The following is a 20240-nucleotide window of genomic DNA, read 5'->3' as shown; positions in this document are numbered from 1 at the left end:
CATTAAAAATATATAATAGAATTAAAACTTATAAAAAAAGAAAAAAATTATAAGAATTACATAATTTTTCACAATGTAAGTACGTTGGTATTAGGCATGTTTAAGCCAATAATTATGTTTTATCTTCAAAAAAATGTGTAAAAGTAAAAACAACAATTTCCTGTTATCTTGATCTTTTTTTACCTTAAACAAAAATGTTTCTTTTGAAATTCTCTTTGTTTCATATATCTTATTCTTATGTATTTTAGAAAATACATTCCTTGAGCAATTTATTATTTTATAAAATGTTTTACAAAAAAAATTTAATTTATATAAAGTAAAATTCGTTTATACTACTAAATACATTTAATTTGATTGAATTTTAATGACAAAAGTTTGTGTACCTGTCCTAAATTGTTACACATTTTATATAAGGATATATAACAAATTTTGTTCTATCGATGAATCAGTTTTTTTATTTCTTAAAATATCGCGTAATTGTCTTTTGTCAAAAAAAATTAAATTTAGAAAATAATTGTGCAAGTATATCATTCACGCTTGAAAACGTAAAAATGTCAAATCGTTGAATCAGTGTGGTATATTTTTTAAAAAATGCAGATGTTACGTTTTGGTTTATTAATAACAACAGAAAGTAAATGTAACTTTTGTTTTTCGCCAAATATTCCTAAGCGAGTCGATAGTTTTGGAAAATACAACAAAATCGAAAAAACGCCCGCTGTCGTGTGTGCACGAGATCATATACATTATGAAAATTCGCAATATAAATTTAAAACAAACGGTTTAGATAGATGGTTTCACACACTCTTTCTTTTTTTCTCATTCAGTTTTTATATAGATTGCGCGTTTTTATAATGATATAAAAAATTAATGTACCTTGTATTATCCATTTGATACACCAACTTCACTCTTTTTATATCTGTTCTATTTTGTATGATACAGTTCTCTTACATTTTCTTTTTTTCATAAATATGACGATTTGCCTGTAAGTAAATGGATATCCGAATTTCCCTTCGTTCATACATGTCACGACGGCGATTCTGGCGATTCTGGTTGCACTCTCTTATACAGCTAAATAAAGTAATAATTGGACTAAATTTATATCTAGAAAAAAATATCAAATAATATTAATAGATGTTATACATCGATTAAACTTAAATATAGGAGTGTTGCGCAATATGATAATTCGCGCATTGCATTTTCGGTCGTTGGAACTTAAGCGAACACGAAGAGATCGATTACAAAACAGAGATAGCAGTCACTGTGTATGTGTATCCGGAATATTAGCGTTGCTTTCAACATAAGACACGCGGTTGCACGCCCCCATCGTGGACGTGCGTGTTTATTTACTGATTTTAGCTCGTGAATTTTCCGCGATCGCGGGGTATTGGCGATGTATGGCGATGCTTTTAAATGCATCACTGATATAAAATTTACTTATGTCTAGTAAACGTTCTTCCTCCTCGCCTCTCTCTCTCTCTCTCTCTCTTTCTCTCTCTCTTCTGTCTTTCTCGGACTATATTATATTTAGTTAGTATGTGTTTCATAGCAATATTATTTCTTGTTACTATTATATAAAGTATTTATATCGACTTGTGTGTATATTAAACTATATTTACAATCTTTTTCTTTTTTTTTATTGTAACACATTGAAGATAAGTTTTTTCCCCTAAAACGAGGTCGCTCGCAAGCCACTCGATTCCTAATAAACCGCGAAAGAATAAACTAACGCGGTTTAATTAATAATTATGCAGCTTTGCACTTTTCTTCCTGGTCAAAGTATATCACAATACAAATATCGGTAGGTAAAGATATATAAACACCAAAAAAAGAATTATTCCAATGTATAGTACTTTACGAGAAATGAAAAAAAGAATACCTTCACAAGAGAATATAAAGAGTAAAATTGTTGCTCATTGAATATGCGCGTAATTTCACATAGATCTTAAATACAGTTCGGATAATTCTCTCGGTCTGAATAATGTAAAAGTAATACAAGAGAAAATATGTAATAAAAGAGAAAAAAATGACGCGCCAATTTCCTCCAATCCGTTTCTAGGAAAGATGGAACGAGTGTTGACCCTCTTGCGCAGCTATCCGCAACTTTTCCCGCATTATTTCCAAGGTAGTATAATCAGGCAGTTTTAGGTAGTTGACGCAAGTCATTACTGATGGTAGAAAATCATCGGTCTTCATAGATGGATCAAAAGTCTTGCGTACTATTGTTAACGGAGGTGTTAAGCTCTTGAAACCTGTAAAGAAATAAGCCGCATAAATTTCATTGTGTAACTTCTCAATATATAAAAGATGTCAAAGTGTATCCACCTCCAACGGGCAAGCGTGGCGAGCCAGTAACGAACTGAATGAACTGTCGCTGCTCCTCACTATTGTATTTGGACATAACTTCGAACAGAAAACGGATGGCGCGCGAATCAGGTGTGTAGCCATGATCAGTTCTACAGCACTCTGCAAGAATTTTCACGTCCCATTGTCCACCCGTTTGTGCGTGCCCACAAAATACCGCCTCTAACTCCTCCGGGAAGAATAATCTCAATTGCGAAGGAGGAAATACCGATTCGAAACCTTCCCGGAATGCTTCCATTTGTCTAAATACTCCTTCGTATAAGAACCAATGTACTACCAACTAAAATTTTATAAAAATTGCATGAATAATGTAATATCTTTGAAATGATACCAACAAAGAAGTCAATGCACCATTACATTACCTTAATATATTGATCCAAATTATGAATAGTAACAGATATTTCACTGCCACCTTTTCTTAATTCAATGTTTTCATAACCCGGTAGTTCGAACACGAGGCCCAAATCGGAAATTGGACACGAGTCTAAATCGAGAGTCTCGATTAATTGCACTTTTTCGTGCGGCCGTAATGTTTGATCCTTTTCCATAACGTCTTTCCTCCTCACAACTTCTTGAAGTTTACTGAGAGTACGATACACGTCGGGACACACATATGCTAAATCTGCTAATGTGAGCGTATGCTCTTCTCCCAACAACCAGCGATAGAAAGTTAAACTAAATGGCAAGTCCAACTAAAATGGAGAAAAAATTAAATGCAATACAAATACACGAGAAAACTCATTGCAAAAAACTTCGCAGATAAATAACGATTTTTACCATTCTAGAATCATATATCGCCTTCGCCATAAATTTTCCAAGGAATTTAAATTTGGTTTTCAATTTTGCTAAATGAGATACTTTAGTATTCCATGGGATCGGCGTTGGGAAGAGCCCGTGTGCAGAATTAACGTATCCGTTTTCGGAAGGATTAGAACTGCCATGCCATAGATCTAAATCGGCGCGTTGCAGTTCCTTAGAGACTAGAGCATAAAATTCCAAAGTTGGACCAAGGCCGGTACCAACCTATACACAACATGCAAATACCAAATTAGAAATATGTAATAGATTTGATGGAAGCATATGTATATACATAAAAATAACCAACCTCATTGACATATTGCACTTCAAGTAGAGCTTTGTTAGAAGCTAAATCTTGAATTACTTGCTCAGCTTGTTTAAGAATGTCTGTTCTCGAAATAGTTCTCTTCCTCCGTTCTAAACGTGGCGTAACACGCTCTTGACTATCCGAACCAGATAATTCCGGCGCGGAATCTAAGAGACGTTGCAGAGCTCTGTCTCGGTCGAATGATGTTGCGTATAATAATAGCTGCCTTGTCTCAAACGGAAAGAGGAAAGGACTGAAATTAAATCATTCAAGAATTATAAATAAATTCTGAATTATGAACAACGAAATGGATTTTAAAAAAATTGATCTACCATTGTACTAACCAGACAGTCGCGATCTGTTGTAACCAAGATGGTAAATTTCCAGTCATGATCACCAGTGGATCTTGCAACTGTCTACTTGCTTTTGCAGCAATTTTATTGTTGATGAAATCCTGGGGCGACAATAAACTCATGCTCTTCAAATGAGGAAATAGTATACCCCAGTGACGATTGAGAGCATGTAAAAGCCGCAGGAGACACAATCCATCGAGAGAAGCATCCGTGATGGTTACAGTAGGAGAGGGTAATATGGGAGATAGATATGGCGCAAGGGGACAATGCTGTGGCGGAACAGTGCCTTCTAGCCAAAGACTGTCTTCTTTTCTCTTTGAACTAATCTTTGTACTTTTTCCCTTGCCCTTTCTACTATTACCCTGTGAACTCGATCCTGATTTCGGAGAAGTTGTGGCATCCTCTTCCGGTACAGGTCTGTTTATTTAAAATATATAAAGTAAAGAAATATATGTATAATTTTTTTCTCCATTTTGCTTTATCTAAAATTTTTATAAGCATTTAGATAAAGCAAAATGGAGAAAAATTACATGGCACTTCAGTTCTTAGAATAAAAGCATTGGTATAACATTGCAAAAAGAATCGCGATCGTCTATTTCAGAATATTTAAAATACCTGTAGTATATCGTGTGGGTTTGAACCCATACTGCATCGTGTCCTAATGGCGGTTCACTATCGGCCTCTGCCTCGGAATGATCCACTCCGGAACATCCGAATTGCCTGACCGCTTGATAAACCGTCATATTGAAGGGTAAAACTATATCACCAATTAAAAACTGAAGTTTATGTTTAGGCGGTCCCTGACTTATAACAACTGCCGCCTTGAAAAAAAAACAAAAGATAACCATAAATATTTTGTTAATTATTGTCGATTTGTTTGTAATTTAAAAGTCATGAAAAAAATATATACCAAAGTATCGTCAATGTCGTCCTCGCTGTTATCATCGTCACTGACCATTGAGTCAGCATCGCGAATTCTACCATATCCACGTACCATTAAATAGCGTTCGATTGCCTGTACTAGTGCAAGCGGATCTATTTTTACAGTACCTCCCTTCCACTGTTTTAAATTATTACAATCTGGATGCCGTTGAAGATTACACTGCACAAGTCAAAAATATTTGTGTTCATATTGTGACATTCAAACAATGAATCTATTTTTAGAAAAATAATAAAATTTCTTCGGCTAAATTTCATAAAGTAATTACCTTAAGTTGATGGGTATTGAAAAATTTGAGAGCACTGGTACCACCGCGACCAGCACCAGAACCCGCGGGTAAGTCATGAACTTTCACCGGAAATTGTTCTAGCTGTGCGACACAACTGTTTAACTTTGCTACTAAAGCACCAAATGCTCCAGGATGAAGATCCATGATATCGTTGTTCTGTTGCATCTGGATAAAATATTACAATTGTATATGTGCAAATATATATATATATATATATATATATATATATATATATATATATATGCATGTTTATATTTGAAGCAAATTTATCGGACAAATGTTGAAAAGATCGATTGTACTTACAGTGGACTCTGCAAATAATTTCCAAAACATACGAAGGCGATCGTAGCGATTACCCGGTGCATCTATAGTAGTGAGGTAGTTTAACAAAGCCTTGATAAGACCGCTGTAATTCATTTCAAAGGGCGATATATCACTTTCGAGGACTATATCTCGTAATTCTGTCAATGCTGACAACATTTCGTCCAATTCCTGCGAATAGTAAGTTGTTTAGTGTAGATTACATAAATTGACAGAAATATATAATAAATTGTACATAATATATACATATTTTTGGTATATTTATTATTTTATATGTTTATTAGTATGTGCATAATGTGAATATGTAATGTGTATATGTATTAACTTACATGAGAAATATATCTATAATGTTGATGTGTATATAATTTGTATATATTCGTGTAATGTATTTACGTTTGATTGTAATCGCTGTATTGCAGCAGTCAGTCGAGCGAGAACCGTTAGAGCGGGATGCGAACAAGGCGCATCGTCCTGATATCTCGCCAAGAATTGAGCCGCTTGTTCGCGCACCCAAGTCTTTGCCTTGTCTCGATTTCCGCCAGTTAAGCTCGGATTACTCGGTGGTTTTGACAAATTCGTGGATGAACTTGAATCTCTCTTGTCGCCGCTGGTACTAGACGAGGACGATTTTCGACCCCATTTGGCTGGATTAAGATTCCCTAGAAAACGATTGTTTTTCGGAGTGAAACCGGTGAACAGGGATTCTGGCTGTTGCGTTTGCTGCGGCGTAGTGGTACCAGCTAATCTCGAGAAACGACCCTTCTTATTCTGTCGTTTTTTCTTCAGCACATCACCGATTCTTCTATAATAAGTAAAAATAAGTAAAAGATAATACATAAGTATATACATGTAATAATAACGTAATACAAGAAATATGTTAAAAACAATAAAATTATCGGTAAAGATGTTTTGTACTAACAGGTGAGCACTTTGTGGTGTACTTGATTCTTCTACACTACTATTTAACTCCGTTCTATGTGGTTCCAACGAAGCACTGATATTTGGTTTATATTGGCATGATGATGCGATTGTGCCAAATAATATGTTGCCATTTGAAGATGGAGAGACAACCGGAGATGTGGCACTGCTAGAAGACAACATTGCGGTGGAAGAAAGTGGTGTATTAGACGGACCTGGCTGTGGGCTTGGTAATGACGTACCTGCAAATGCAACATAAAATGATACAATATATCTATTGTGTATATTGTATATATTGTATTAAATTAAACATTGAAAATGAAAATAAGGACGGTAATTTGTTAGCGTTTCTTACCAGAAGGGCACTTAGGTGGTGAAACACCAAGAGGTACTTCGGGATCTGCTAATTGACGAACTTGATGTAACACGCCTTCACGATGAAAATGAACCCCAAATACTTGTGGCAATCTCTTCATCAAGATACTCGCCATTTGAAGAGCCCCAATAACTATACGTAAGTCTTGCGACGCTAACATACCAGCTATATGAGACGAGACCACTTGATTCTTCAGAACATCCTGTGCATAAAAAAAATATATAGGTAAAGTACATATAGTACTTGTAAATATAGCACACTATCAAATATAACTGTGTATATCACTTTATTTAATATTTTATTTCACCTTAAGCAAATCGGTTGAAGCATAATACACCATACGAAGAAGAGCTCGGAGACATTTGCATTTCACAGCAGGCCCAGCTGAGCTACTATAAACTTCATACAGTACAGAGAATAAAGTTCGAATAAAAGACACTAGCCATTCGTTTGTTTCAATTACCGGAGGCACGACATCCATACTGGAATCAATAATGAAATAATTACATTAACACGTATCTGTAATAATATTAGACGGGTTGCAAAAAAATTCTATCGAAATGTAATTTGTACCTAGATGAGCAAGTAGGACTCTTTCCCTCGGTGGGATTGGCGTTTACTCTGCGAAATATACTTCTTGCCATTCCTATATCCTCATTAATTTGTTTCATCACAGTCAGATCTATAGTGTAAGTTCGTCCTAAAGAGGAAAGGCATATTTCATCTTCGCCATTTTGAAACGCCATCTGAAATAGCACGTACAGTTAATGCTTGTACTTGTCGATTAATTAATGTACATTGCAATCATAGAGAATCACCTCAATAATTCTAGAATCTATAGTACTGAACGGATGAGAACATTGTCTCTCGTCGCGCCATTCCCACTGGACAGTCTCCTGTTGATTGCTGGTCCTTTCGAGTAAACTATTTACACTAAATATTCCATCTGTTGGTAATGGAGGCATAAGTTCTTCGATTAGACACGTAATTTCAAACCATTCCTGCGGTGTACGCGGTACCAATTCAACATCTTCCGTTTTCACTTCGAGAGATCCAGTTAAAAGATAACTTAATGTGAAAGCTATATTTTGTTGCAGCAACAGCTGTGCCAGATCGGGACAGCGATTCGATATCACAGAGAGCATTCGTAATACAGTTATGAAATTATTAGTGCTGTTAACTGGCGGCGTAATCATAAGCTATAATAAAAAGATATAGAATAATATATTATAAATAAGACCCAAAAATTATTTCAGTAATATACATATATATATATATATATATATATATATATATATATATACATATATATATTGAATTCTAATAATATAATACGAACCAATTGTTGCAGATTCTGTAAAAGTTCGGCATTGATAATCTTATGCAGCATTACGGGATCATGTTGGAAACTGTCAACTAATCGACTGAATGCTTGACACACACACTCGACACTCTTCTTATCTTGATTCGTCAATCTGCTGGTTAATAACGATAAACTATCTACTACCAAATGAAAATCATCAGGATGAAGATTTTGACAGCAATTTGCGGTAATTGTTAATGCTGAACGTTGTGCCGTAATGTTGAAGAAGTCAACAAATTTTAAACAGGCTGACACCCCACCCTGAAAATAAAAAGATAGTATTGCAACAATTTTAAAATCCACTTAAAATTAATTACAAGTTATCAAAAGTCATTTCGGATTTGTAAAGCATTAAGTGTAAAACAGTATAAAACGTCTTGCTCAAAATTTAAAATATCTCTTTCATAGTAAATAAATACATACCGCGTGTAAAATTGTTTTGCTGTGCCTGCGTGACAACATGGCTAATGCTGTCAAGCATTGTTCAGCTACGTCCATGCATTCGATCGATTCAAGCTTTTGCAAGAAGACTGGAACCGCGTCCACCACAACAGTAGACGATCGCGGCAATGCTTCCATCATGTATGTGAGAGCACGACACGCGTGAGTCATTATTGCAAAATTATGTTCAATTCCCAATAAATTAATTAAAGCTGCAACCACTTGTTTGACAGGAAAGCCTGTTAAAGTATCTTCGTTGCCCATTACAAGAATCTCGCCCATGTTCATAACTGCCTGCAATTGTTCTCCCTCGTCCTCAACGGCTTGTAAACCAGCTAACAATTGTTGGGCCTTAGCAGCTAAATAAAAGTTATTAATTTAAATTAATATAAATAAAAATAATATTTCAGAAAGTAGCTCACACGCGATACATCATACCAGAAGTTGCACCCATGCTTCTGTTAAGTAAGTGTTGCATCCGCGGGCCTAATGCACCAAACACATGAGGTGGTAACCCTCTAGCCTCCAACAAAGCTTGCAATCGTCCGACTTCTCCGTCATCACTTTCACTATCACCAGTCGTTCCTGACATTCCAGATGGTCCTCCACTGGCTTCATCCATAAAGAAAAACAAAATTGATTATTTAATTTGACGCGTTTGACATAGTAAATTAAAATGTATTAATTTTTTGCGAATGGATAACAAACTGTACACCAAAAATTAATATATTAATACCCATCATAACTTTATACATGAAAATTTATTAATTAATAAAAACATTAGACAATGCTCCGAAACATTACTCAATGCTCTGATTATAAACCGATTAAATTAATATTTATATGACAAAAAATTTATCAAGCATGCACTGAGAAAAATCGTTTGATTGTACCAACAAGACATATATGATTGAAAGCATTTTGGTTAAATCAAACAAGAATTTCTAGTTATCATGATAAGACTTGATTTTTTATAACTAGAACGTTTAATAGATTTTACTATAAGGATTTGGTTAGTATTTTCTGGTTGAATCTATAAAATTTCTTGTTGCATTAATTTCTTTGCTTGCCGCTAAGTGGCGAGCCACTCTTAACTTTATTCGTATTAAATATTTGAAATGTATATAAAGAACTAGTATCAACATTAAATCCAAAGTATATTTTTTTTCTCTCACGAGCAGTAGTACTAGAAAGAGGACGCTAGCTCTTTGATTGTGTGTGTATTAAGCTGCATCCTCTTCTTGCATCACTGCTTATCAGTTTAATTTCCAGCAAACTAAATTTAAAATAATTTATTCAATAATCTGGATTGAATTTATCTGAATTGAATAATCTTGTTGGAATTCAGAATATTAAACAGACTTTTGAGATTAGATGGAAAAAATTTTAGACGACTTGGTGCTGGTGAGTTTAGTATTATTAACCAGCAAATTTGGTAAATTTAACAGAAGAAATTAATCAGATTCATCTGGTAATTCATACAAGAATTCTGGTTCGTCTATTTTCCAACAGACATACTGGTTGAATCTACCAGAATTCTAATTAATGCAACCAGATTTTTTTTTCAGTGTGCCGATTAATTATTAGACAACTATAAAAAAGATTTCAGAGATCTATTAATAATTAATAACTATAATTAATAACTATAATTAATAACTAATCGATATATAGCCGACAACAAACTTTTCATTGAATGTAATATCAATCTTAAGAGTTTATACATTAATGATATTTAACCTGTAGCAGATGTAGCAGTTGATGCCGACTCCTCCTCACCTGTGGTTGAAATTAATTGATTGCTAGGAATCGAGGATGATACTGACGTAGCGCTGATAGAATCATTGCCCGACATTACACCACCCAATCCTCCAGAACCACTCTCAACCACCGGCTTCCTCACGCGCGATGAGGAGCGATGTCTATAACGTGATATCAAACATATATTATTATAAATTATATTATTAATTAAATTATTTTATTAATTAAATTATATTATTATAAATTGATAAAGAATTCGGCTCTATGTAATTAATAACACGATACTTAAGAAACGAGCACGTTAAAAATTTTCGCGAACAATTAATGTTTAAGAAATTTACGCACTACCATTCGCGTTTGGCTCTTATTCGCTCGTTTCTTAAGTATCGTGTTATTTATTATTATTATGTTTTAATTACATAAAATCTTGTTGCTGATTTACAATTAATTTGAAAAAGAATATAAGAAAAAAAAGATATTTTAATAAATATCCGATTAAAATTACCTAGAACTCGAGCAGGCACCCGTTGTAGAATCTTTTTTATGATGTTTCCCTGAAGTCTTGTTGCTCGATGGCAGTTCCTTGGGTTGTTCACCGGAAGCTTTCGCGCGAGAACGTAGCAAGTGTTTGTGTGTAGAATGAGGGTGTGCAGGGTTGGCAGAAGCGGTGGCAGACACAGGTGGATTGGCAGTGGCCGTCGATGCAATGCCACTCGTGCCTGCCCCGTCATGTGCCAACGCCCCCCCACCACTCTCTGCAGGGTTACTTGCTGCGTTACCCACTCTGATGCTGGACTTGACACCCAGGATTTGACTACTCGTACTGCTACTCGTTGCGCTACAGGCCGCACCGCCGTGAGATTTCGAATCTAAAATATCCAAATGTCATACAACCATTGAGATATATAGGACAAAGATAGAGATTCATTATATGTGATCATCAACTGTGCATAGATTTTATTATTATGCAGATGTCGATATTGTTTTATAAGTATATTATGTGTATATATATATATTTTTTAATAGATACACTCTTATGCATGTAAAATATTTTTCAAAAAAGGAAATGTAAATCTTGTTTTATATATGTACAAAATTACAAAACTCAAACATTTTCGCAAGTTTGTTAATTATATAAATGATGTATCATTTCTGTCATGTTTGCAATTTTATATACAATTTTTAATCTGTTATAAACAATTTTATATTAATTTTTTATATAAAATTATTTAGCTCCATTTCTTTATACAGCTTCGTGTTCACGCAATTAGAAACATTAAATTGCACGTTTTTCCTAGGATAGAAATTAGAGATTGCAATATTGATTGTAAGATGAATACTGTAATATTATTTAAATGCCACGATATAGATATATAATTACGATAGATAAAATATAAAAATTATTCAAATGTATGTTTTCATTTTAAACATGCGAGTTTGATTCTGATAATTGTCAATGTACAAATATGGCTTACATACAACAGTGAAAAAATTTACGAATTTTGTTCGCTATCCAAGTAAGAAATACTTTTCGTTTCGTCCACCAGGACGGATCCGTAGCGGATTCAACAAAAATTTTCAATGATTTTGCGCCAATTCAGGTATTCGAGTTTAATATATGGGGTTTCTTTTTTGTAGAAGTATCTGTGTAGAATATAAAGACTGCCTGAAAAATATCTTTGCCCTTACAAATTTCCAGGACACAAAGAATTTTAGAATAGCTAGAATAGAATTCTTAAAGTATTATGGATGCAGTAAAAAGAATAGATTATGATAAGTATAAGAGAAACTGATCATTTTTTATCATATGATATATTAGAAATTCGTGAAACCAAATATTAAATTTAATTATTCTCTTATTTAATATAAACAACTATATATTTATACATTCTGGAAACAATCAAAAATCAAAATTCATATAATAGTAGAAACATTATTTTTAAATAATCTTCAAATTTTTATTAAAAATTAAATTAATAAAACATATTAATTGAATATATATAGTTAAATATATTTGTGCTTCTTCGTGATTTTTTAAATATATATATATATATATATATATATATATATATATATATATATATTAAAAAATCATGAAGAGGCACAAATATATTTAACTTATTGAGACTCTTTGAATATAATAAAGTGTAAATATTTTCTGTATATTCTTTACATTGCTAATATACAATGTAGAGTATATATTATTAAATAAAATATAGTAATCTAATACATATTGCATTATATAAATTTCGAACTTCATAATAGCCAATTTCTCTGTAATTATAAAAAAAAGAGATTAATGATTACATGTGATAAAAGTATCTGAGATACTTGAGATAATGATTATTACGCAATAAAAATCAGTTTTCTTCTTATTAATATAAAAATCAACATAAAAGAAAAAAGAATTTTTTTATTTATATTCCAAAATACAACATTTTACTGATTATATTTATATATCTGATTATATACTGATTTAATACTGATTATATTTATATATGTTATACATATTTATTATTTATATTTAACCATATTTATTAATTATTATGAAATAGACATTAAAATAGATACATCATAATATGCACACAAAATAATTAATGAAAAAGGTATATACATAGTATTTCCAATATAACTTGAACACATTATCTCTTTAATATAAATAAAACATTTATATTAAAAAATTCATAGAAAATTTCAATAAAAAGAAAAAAAGTATGTTACAAATTTTTAAATACTGATTACAGGTATTTATATAATTGCATTATTTAAATACCTATAATCAATAATATAATTTCAAATCTATCTTACATTTTCTTTTTATAAATTCTTTCTTAAATTTAGAGCTCAGTTGATATAGACTGATTTAAAAATTTGATCAATGAAAAAATCAACATTAAAGAGCATACATTCATTTTTATCAGTTTATTCTATACAATATAATCAATTTAGAAATATTAATCAAATTGAATATATAATTTTGTAAAACAAAATTTAGTTATAAATAATTATTTTTTAATGTTAAATTTAAAAATACATAAAATATTAAAATTTAAACAATGTTTTTATATTACAGTAACTTTTTTTATATCTTATTTAATTATTAAAAACTTTTACTTATTAAACTATTATTTATTAAAAAACTGTTAACATTTTATATTGTATAATATATTTATAAATAACTTTACGAAAATGTTTGCATATTTTATGAATTTTAGGATACTATTATCTAAAATTATTTGAGAAAGACAAAGAAGAGAAAGAGAGAGAAACAAAGAGAGAGACAAAGAGAGATATATAGATATTGTAGCAGATATTAAAATATTAAAATATCATTAATTTTTTATTATATTCAATTGTAAAAACTATTAAAATAATATAATTTCATTATATATACATAACAAAAAATTAAGAAGATTTAAAGAATTTAGATTTTTAATGTCATGTGTTAAATCATAACGATATTTTTAAATCTCATAATTATCAAATTTAATAAAATATAAATTGAAATTATATTTTCTCCTTCTAAATATATTTACATAACTAATATCATGCATAAATGAGCTTGACATACAAGAATTTTACCTGATATTAAGTATACTAAATGATGATGCTTGCATATGGATGTAGGGAACAAATTCAGAATGGAGTTCAATGATTCTGATATTCGTTTAAACTACTCGCATATTTTAAGAGAACATAAGGGGAAGAAAATGTAGTACGAAGTGTGTACTCCTTAAGCTTACCTTCTTGATGGTAGGTTTGTGTTGATATTGGAAAAAGTGCTTTGACAGCAGACACAAATCCTTCCAGACATTCGCTCATCCTCTGGCCTAATGATACAGTCTGATCTATGACTCTTATTTTGATAATGTTTGCATTTTCTAAATTTTATTATATTCCTATCTCTTGAAACATTTTCGCTTTCATTGATATGTGCCTCTTAATAACCTCATCATTATTCTTTTTCATTTACACACACAATTACATTCAACACTTTGTTATAACATTTATGACTGATCATGTGATATTAAATCAAAACTCAAAATATAGTGTGCAAATTTGCACAAATCCTCATTAATTAAAAATTGGAAAATTCAGTATTATATAAAGGAAAAAATCTCGGTAATGTTTTTTTATATTGCATCATATTTAAAAATTGATTTCACATAACTTTGTTAATAAGTTAGCGAACAAGTAGAGATATAACAAACAAATGTGTATATATGTAAATATATAAAGATATAACTTTAAAATAAGTTTTTTGTTGATTTTTAAGTCAAGCTAAAATGCTAATTAAGTAAATAATTTGTTCTTTTTTCTTATCTTTTTTCTTTCTGCATATATATTAAGTATTGAAAAAATTACCTAACAAATTTACACACATATACATTTATCATCCTTTTTATATAGCATTTAATTGAATACAATAAAGAAATATTTTTTAAACAAATAGAACAATTAATAAACATAATTATATCATTAATTAGTTTTTTTGAAAAAGTCATATTTTTTATTAATATCGAAATGTTTATTACAAATTAGTCGCACAATTTAGTTTGTCAATTTTATTTGTTTAATTCATTTAATTATTTCGTGTTAAAATTTCTCAATATTAAAATAGTATTTATGTATATACTTAAATATTTATTAAAATTTAAGAGTTGTCTAATTAAATGTGAGTGAGCAAGTGGTAATTCGCATTGCTCTCTTACTTATTTTCTGCTTGTTCGCTTGTATGACATCATAAATTATAAAAAGCTCTAATTTAAATAATAGAGAAACATCTCTTTTATCATTAAAATATTTGTAAAAAATTAAGAAAAGAAAAAATTTATATGTAAATAAAATACTACATATAAAAGGTAAATTATATATATATATATATATATATATATATATATATATATAATGTATAAATTATATAAATTACTATATGTATGCAAAGTTTTTGATTCAAGGCTATATATTTTCTCAATTTTGGGAGTTTTTCTCTCAATGTAATCAATATAAGCAATCTCAAAACAAAATTGTATCTTCACACAAATCACACATCATGTCTTGCAATTAATATCAAAGAGAAAAATATGCACTAACCTCCTCTTCCTCTCGATGTGGATGGATGACTAGTGATTGACGTCGCACTTGATGAAGCTACCAAGTTGTTGTAGGTACTTTTCCGACTACCGTATCCACTAGGCAGTGACAGATCGTAACTGCTAGTTCCCTGTGTCAATGCTTGCGGATTTTGTGGCGTACGAGAACGAGTCCGCGATGCCACACAATCAGTAGCTGTTAAATTTAATTCTGGCAAATTCGTCCTAGCTGCACTACGCACCCTTGTACTGCTACCACTACTATAACTGGCTTGATGAATCTTATGATGCGATCTCCAGTCAGTATCTGTTATAGCAATATTTCAGTATAATCATTAATAATATCACATACTGCAATTTAATTAATAGTTTAATTACAGTTTCACAATAAAAAAAATAAGTTTTTTTTTAAGTTTAAATAATATTAGAGTAGCAAAAAATTGAAATATATAAATAATATTAGAGTAACAAAATTTAGAAAAATTTAACTTTACACCATCATGTAATAATGAACAGAGATTAGCCAAAATTTTACAATAGTATTATGATATATAAATTGATGATATATGAAAAAGAAAAAGAGAAATAAAGTGCTATTAATTATGTATATTATATTCTGGATATTCTGATTGTAAATTGTAAATACAATTACCTGGATAAGATTCTAAGCCACTTCCATGATTTCTTCGTTCACCTCTGATTCTGCCTTCCCCTTTGGAAGAATCAATCAAATGTGTGTGCGCTGTGTTACTGTCAACTTGGGATGCTTGTGGATCGCCAGTGGTCTGTCTACGCCTTTTCTCTTCCACCGTATCTGAGATTGTACCAGTACTTTGTCGTTTTCTATAACCACTGGAGCCACTACTAGAGCCTTTCCCCCTAAGTTTAGAGGTGTCTGCTGAAGCACTGGCCTTCTCTACAGACCCCCCTGATGACAACTGATCTTGTTGATCTGCCATAGATTAATCGACTCATGCCACTATTCTGTCTGTAATTAAAGAATTAAAAATGAAACAATTTTTATTATACAAATAGAGCTAAATATAGCATTATTTTCTTATTTGTATTTATATTTAATTATAATTAAAATATTTGAAATAGATGCATGATAAATAATTTTAGATAGCTAAGAAAATTTCTAAGAAATTTTGATGAATTTAATGTTTTTCAATGATCTTTCATATAAATCGATAAAATAATTTGTATAAATAAAATTTGAAATATATATAATTAAATATTAATTTTTTCAATCAAATTTTTAAATATATTTAAAAAAAATACATATCTTTTTTCTCTAAACAAAAAGTAAAACAGTTGGAAAAATATCAGATAAATATTAAAGTGTACTTGTGAATTATCATATAACATCTTTGTGTCCATGTAATAATGAAAACAACACAATGGAAGAAAACCAACACGTCATTAAAAATGAAATCGGTCGTATATCGCGGATAGACTGCGATACGGAACAAAAGTTTCCTTATTGCAGTCTTCTCTGCAAACATTCTCTTTGTTGGAGGAAAACGTAAGAATGCTATCGCTCCCATACGAAGCGAATATTTACTTTCGATTAGCTCGCATTCGAAATCCGTAAGTCGCACGTTCACGCGCAACGATATAGAATGGAAACTCACGATGGTCAGGTGTTCGCGTTTAAATGAGCACACAATAGGAATTAAATGCCTGTCGACGATCAGCGGATTTCGTCGCTGGATGCACGATCTTTAACGCTGTTACAACGAATGTTGAAACGAACAGCAGCAGCAACACGACATTCGCAGCGATATCGATGAGAGTGATTTCTAAAATAACAAAATAAAAAAAAATCCATGCCTTGACGCGAGCCATATGCGCTCGGATAACAAGAGCGTGACTAAATAAAACGGTCGGTCGCGATACGCAATTAATGTTTTTTTTTCCTCGCGCCACATCGAAGAAGATAATAACGAACCGAGAATCATAACAAACAGTACGCGACTGCTAACTAGCTGGCTGGCTGGCTGGCTGTTTGGTTGGCTGGTTGGCTGCTTGATTCTTCCGTCCATCCGATATCACTTGCTAATGCGAAATTGTGCCGTTGACATGACGGCGAGGGCCCCTTGCCCCTTTCCAGCTCGACTCGGGTGATTACTCGCGACAAAGCACGATAAAGGCACGAGTCAGCGACATCGGCGAGCGAAGCAGGGAGCTTCGAACCCAGATACCTCGAAACTCTGAATTTGTAGCGTAACAAAGACTCGCGAGCGAGCCACCATTTGCTCGCGATCGAGTAATGGAGGACGGGGTTTCTCGTCCTACTCGCACGCGCTCTCCTCTCTCGCTCGCTGTGACCTCAGGTTGAAGTCCTCCAAAAAAGAGAGAAGCCTCCCCCCTTCTTCCTTACCCTTATCCCTACGCCCTCCCGTGCGCCTCGACCCGCGACTCATCCTCCCTTCCTCCCGCCTGCCCTTCCTTCCCACCCACTCGCTCGCCCCACGCACTCTTTTCGATGCTTTCGTCAGGGACTCTTTTTCGAAAACAGTTAACCCAAGTACGCGCACGTATGCGTGTATGTGTGCACATATATGTATATCTTTACCTGAATGTGGGAAAAACATGCCCAGGGCATCGCGACGATCCGAGTTATCCTCTCTCAGCTTGGTAGAACGCGAGACGAGGAGAACCTTCGCTCCCCTTGGCTTTATCGCTGCATACGGACACATACACCCGCACGCATGCACGCACGCACGCGAGATTGAGAAACGGCGAGCGTAGATATCGGGAGCGTTCGTGGCTACGTCCGCGCACGGCGCACAAGAGCGAATAAAACGTACACACACCACCGATCACTGCAGGGAAAAAAAAAGAAACAAACAAGAAGACACAACACAGCGAACGAACCGAGACTGAAGGCGAGTCGGCGGAATGCGACAGCGACCGTCGGGTATCGGGTTGGTTAGGACTGGGTGGCCGCAGGACGCTCCGCCCCCGTCGCCAATGTCACACGCCAGCGAAGCGAGCTAGCCCGCAAACGCACGGTCGGCACGCACGCACGCACGCACGCAGCAGGCAGGCAGGCGGACAGAGACACGCACACGCGCACGCACAGTCCAGAAGCGACGGGAAACCAGTTATCTCCGTTTCGTTCGGAAACCTGCCGCTCTCTGGGAGAAACCCCACCGTGCGCATGCGGGAACCCGAGCGACCAGTCACGTGACTGCGCTCGACAGACTCGTGCTTAGATGCAAGGGTGCGCGTAAAGATTTTTTTTTTCTCTTTTTCGTTTAGGTCTTACTTGGGCGCTGATTCCATACGTTAGATACGTACATTGTTCATTTTCATGAATTTTGTAGAAACGAATGAAGAAGTTTGTTGGCGAGACGTTTCGTGTTCATATGCATCTTAACGATAACGATGTGGAAGAAAGAATTATTTTATCTCGATGCACTCGATAGGAGGGAAAGTAGTCGCATGATTCCTATGATTGGGTTGCAACAGGATGATCTAGAAACTTGAAATAAAATTGATGCGCGATTATATTTCTCTCCGCATTTAACGACGCTTCTCGCTGCGCGTGCGCGAGATTTCTCCCTCGATTTGGAAACACCGTTTGCCGTTACTGATGGCCTGGCTCGGCGCGAACGGCCATCTTGCTCGGCCGTTTTTTAAATCTTCATTTTCACTGCGAGACGCAAAAACCGGCCCGGACGGAGGCCGAGTTCGCTTACGTAAATTGAGCTTTTCCGAGATAATCGAAGCGACGATAGCCACACGACGTTCGCATGCGATATTACCTTCTTGCGTAGACGATCGATCGATCGAATTCTCCGTCGCAAAAAAATATTATACATAAAAAAAAACACGTATATATATGTATATATGTGCGACGTTTACCTCTCATGTGTCTCTCGCGTGCCTGCCGTTTATGTAACACACGTTTATGTATTTACATTTATGTGGACGTGCGCGTTATCGCCAACGGAAATTGATGACGCTCGCGTGAAATAATTTTGTCATCGTTCACCTTTAACGTCGAGTAGAAAAGTGAATCACAGGTAGTCGTTACTGATTAGCTACCGCTGATTGTTCGATGTAATACGGCTTGTAAGACGCGTATGTTGCTTCGAATTCATTAGCCGAGTAAATTTCAAACTCGACTCGTCGTAAAGAAAAATGTCACGCACGATCATTACTAACGTCACTCGAAAACTACGAAATTTCCAAAGCAAATAGATAACGCTCGCGCGTCTCAAACGACAAAATCTTATCTATTACCTCGGCGATTGTACGCTTTACAAATCCGCTGTAAAATGACGCGGCGCGTTTACATAAAGCACGTTCGTTCGTTTCAAGGTCTAATTGATCGTATGCGTATTCAGAGCCGATCGAAATTGTATGCGCCACTGCGACAGTGTGGAATTACACGGATATACGCAAGACGCGACGAGAGGGCTTGTTGCGTCGCATCTCGTGTCGGAGGAAACGACAAAAAAGGGAGAAAAGCGAAGCGAGAAAACGCCTCGCATTTATCGCGTAACAGATGTCAGATTCTGTCTACTCCGATCTCGGATATATGATATACGATTAGCTGAAAAAAAAAATGCATTTGACGACGGTCAATTAGTCGTTAATAAACCCGTGTCAAAACGCGAGCGATGTCAAAACAGCCTGCCTTGAGATCAGCTGTCCGATCGGTCGCGTTTTCCTGTCGCACGCGACACGCGATCGATCGACACGGCTGTGTAACCGGTCCTTCGCCAACGTATCCGAGTAACGTTCCTACTCACCGCAAAAAGGGAGCTCCTCCCTGGAAGTCGGACTCCAGTTACGCAATGCGATGCGCGAGGGGACACGTGAAAATACAGAGTGAGCTGTCAAGTCGATCCGTTTGCGTCGTCTGCTACCGCGAGATATCTCGACCCGAGTGATTACAGACGACGCGC

General features: G+C 34.2%; 1 protein-coding gene across 2 annotated transcripts; it reads right to left on the bottom strand.

The window, feature by feature from the left end:
• Positions 1-554: 554 nt before the first annotated feature.
• On the bottom strand, positions 555-18450 carry LOC105252062 (E3 ubiquitin-protein ligase TRIP12). 2 transcript variants are annotated; one of them, XM_011259258.3, is made up of 25 exons: positions 17897-18450; positions 15971-16306; positions 15320-15625; positions 13969-14055; positions 10731-11094; positions 10205-10386; positions 8906-9079; positions 8450-8826; positions 8003-8287; positions 7482-7862; positions 7237-7409; positions 6971-7145; positions 6643-6865; positions 6289-6529; positions 5763-6171; positions 5352-5540; positions 5028-5213; positions 4730-4921; positions 4435-4640; positions 3799-4236; positions 3467-3719; positions 3139-3384; positions 2724-3053; positions 2323-2641; positions 555-2249 (listed from the first exon to the last, which is right to left on the bottom strand). In XM_011259258.3, the coding sequence occupies exons 2-25, from the start codon at positions 16275-16277 to the stop codon at positions 2053-2055; spliced, it is 6240 nt and encodes a 2079-aa protein (XP_011257560.1). In that variant the 5' UTR covers positions 16278-16306; positions 17897-18450; the 3' UTR covers positions 555-2052. The 2 variants fall into 2 exon arrangements, with proteins under 2 accessions (XP_011257560.1, XP_025268778.1); XM_025412993.1 differs by lacking the exon at positions 17897-18450 and having other exon boundaries at positions 2053-2249; positions 3811-4236; positions 15971-16277.
• Between the last annotated feature and the right edge of the window lie 1790 nt (positions 18451-20240).

The sequence above is a fragment of the Camponotus floridanus genome, unplaced genomic scaffold, assembly GCF_003227725.1.
Source record: "Camponotus floridanus strain SB8 unplaced genomic scaffold, Cflo_v7.5 scaffold6, whole genome shotgun sequence".
NCBI lineage: Eukaryota > Metazoa > Arthropoda > Insecta > Hymenoptera > Formicidae > Camponotus > Camponotus floridanus.
The sequence above is the reverse complement of the archived record's forward strand: the minus strand, read 5'-3'. Positions and strand labels throughout refer to the sequence as shown.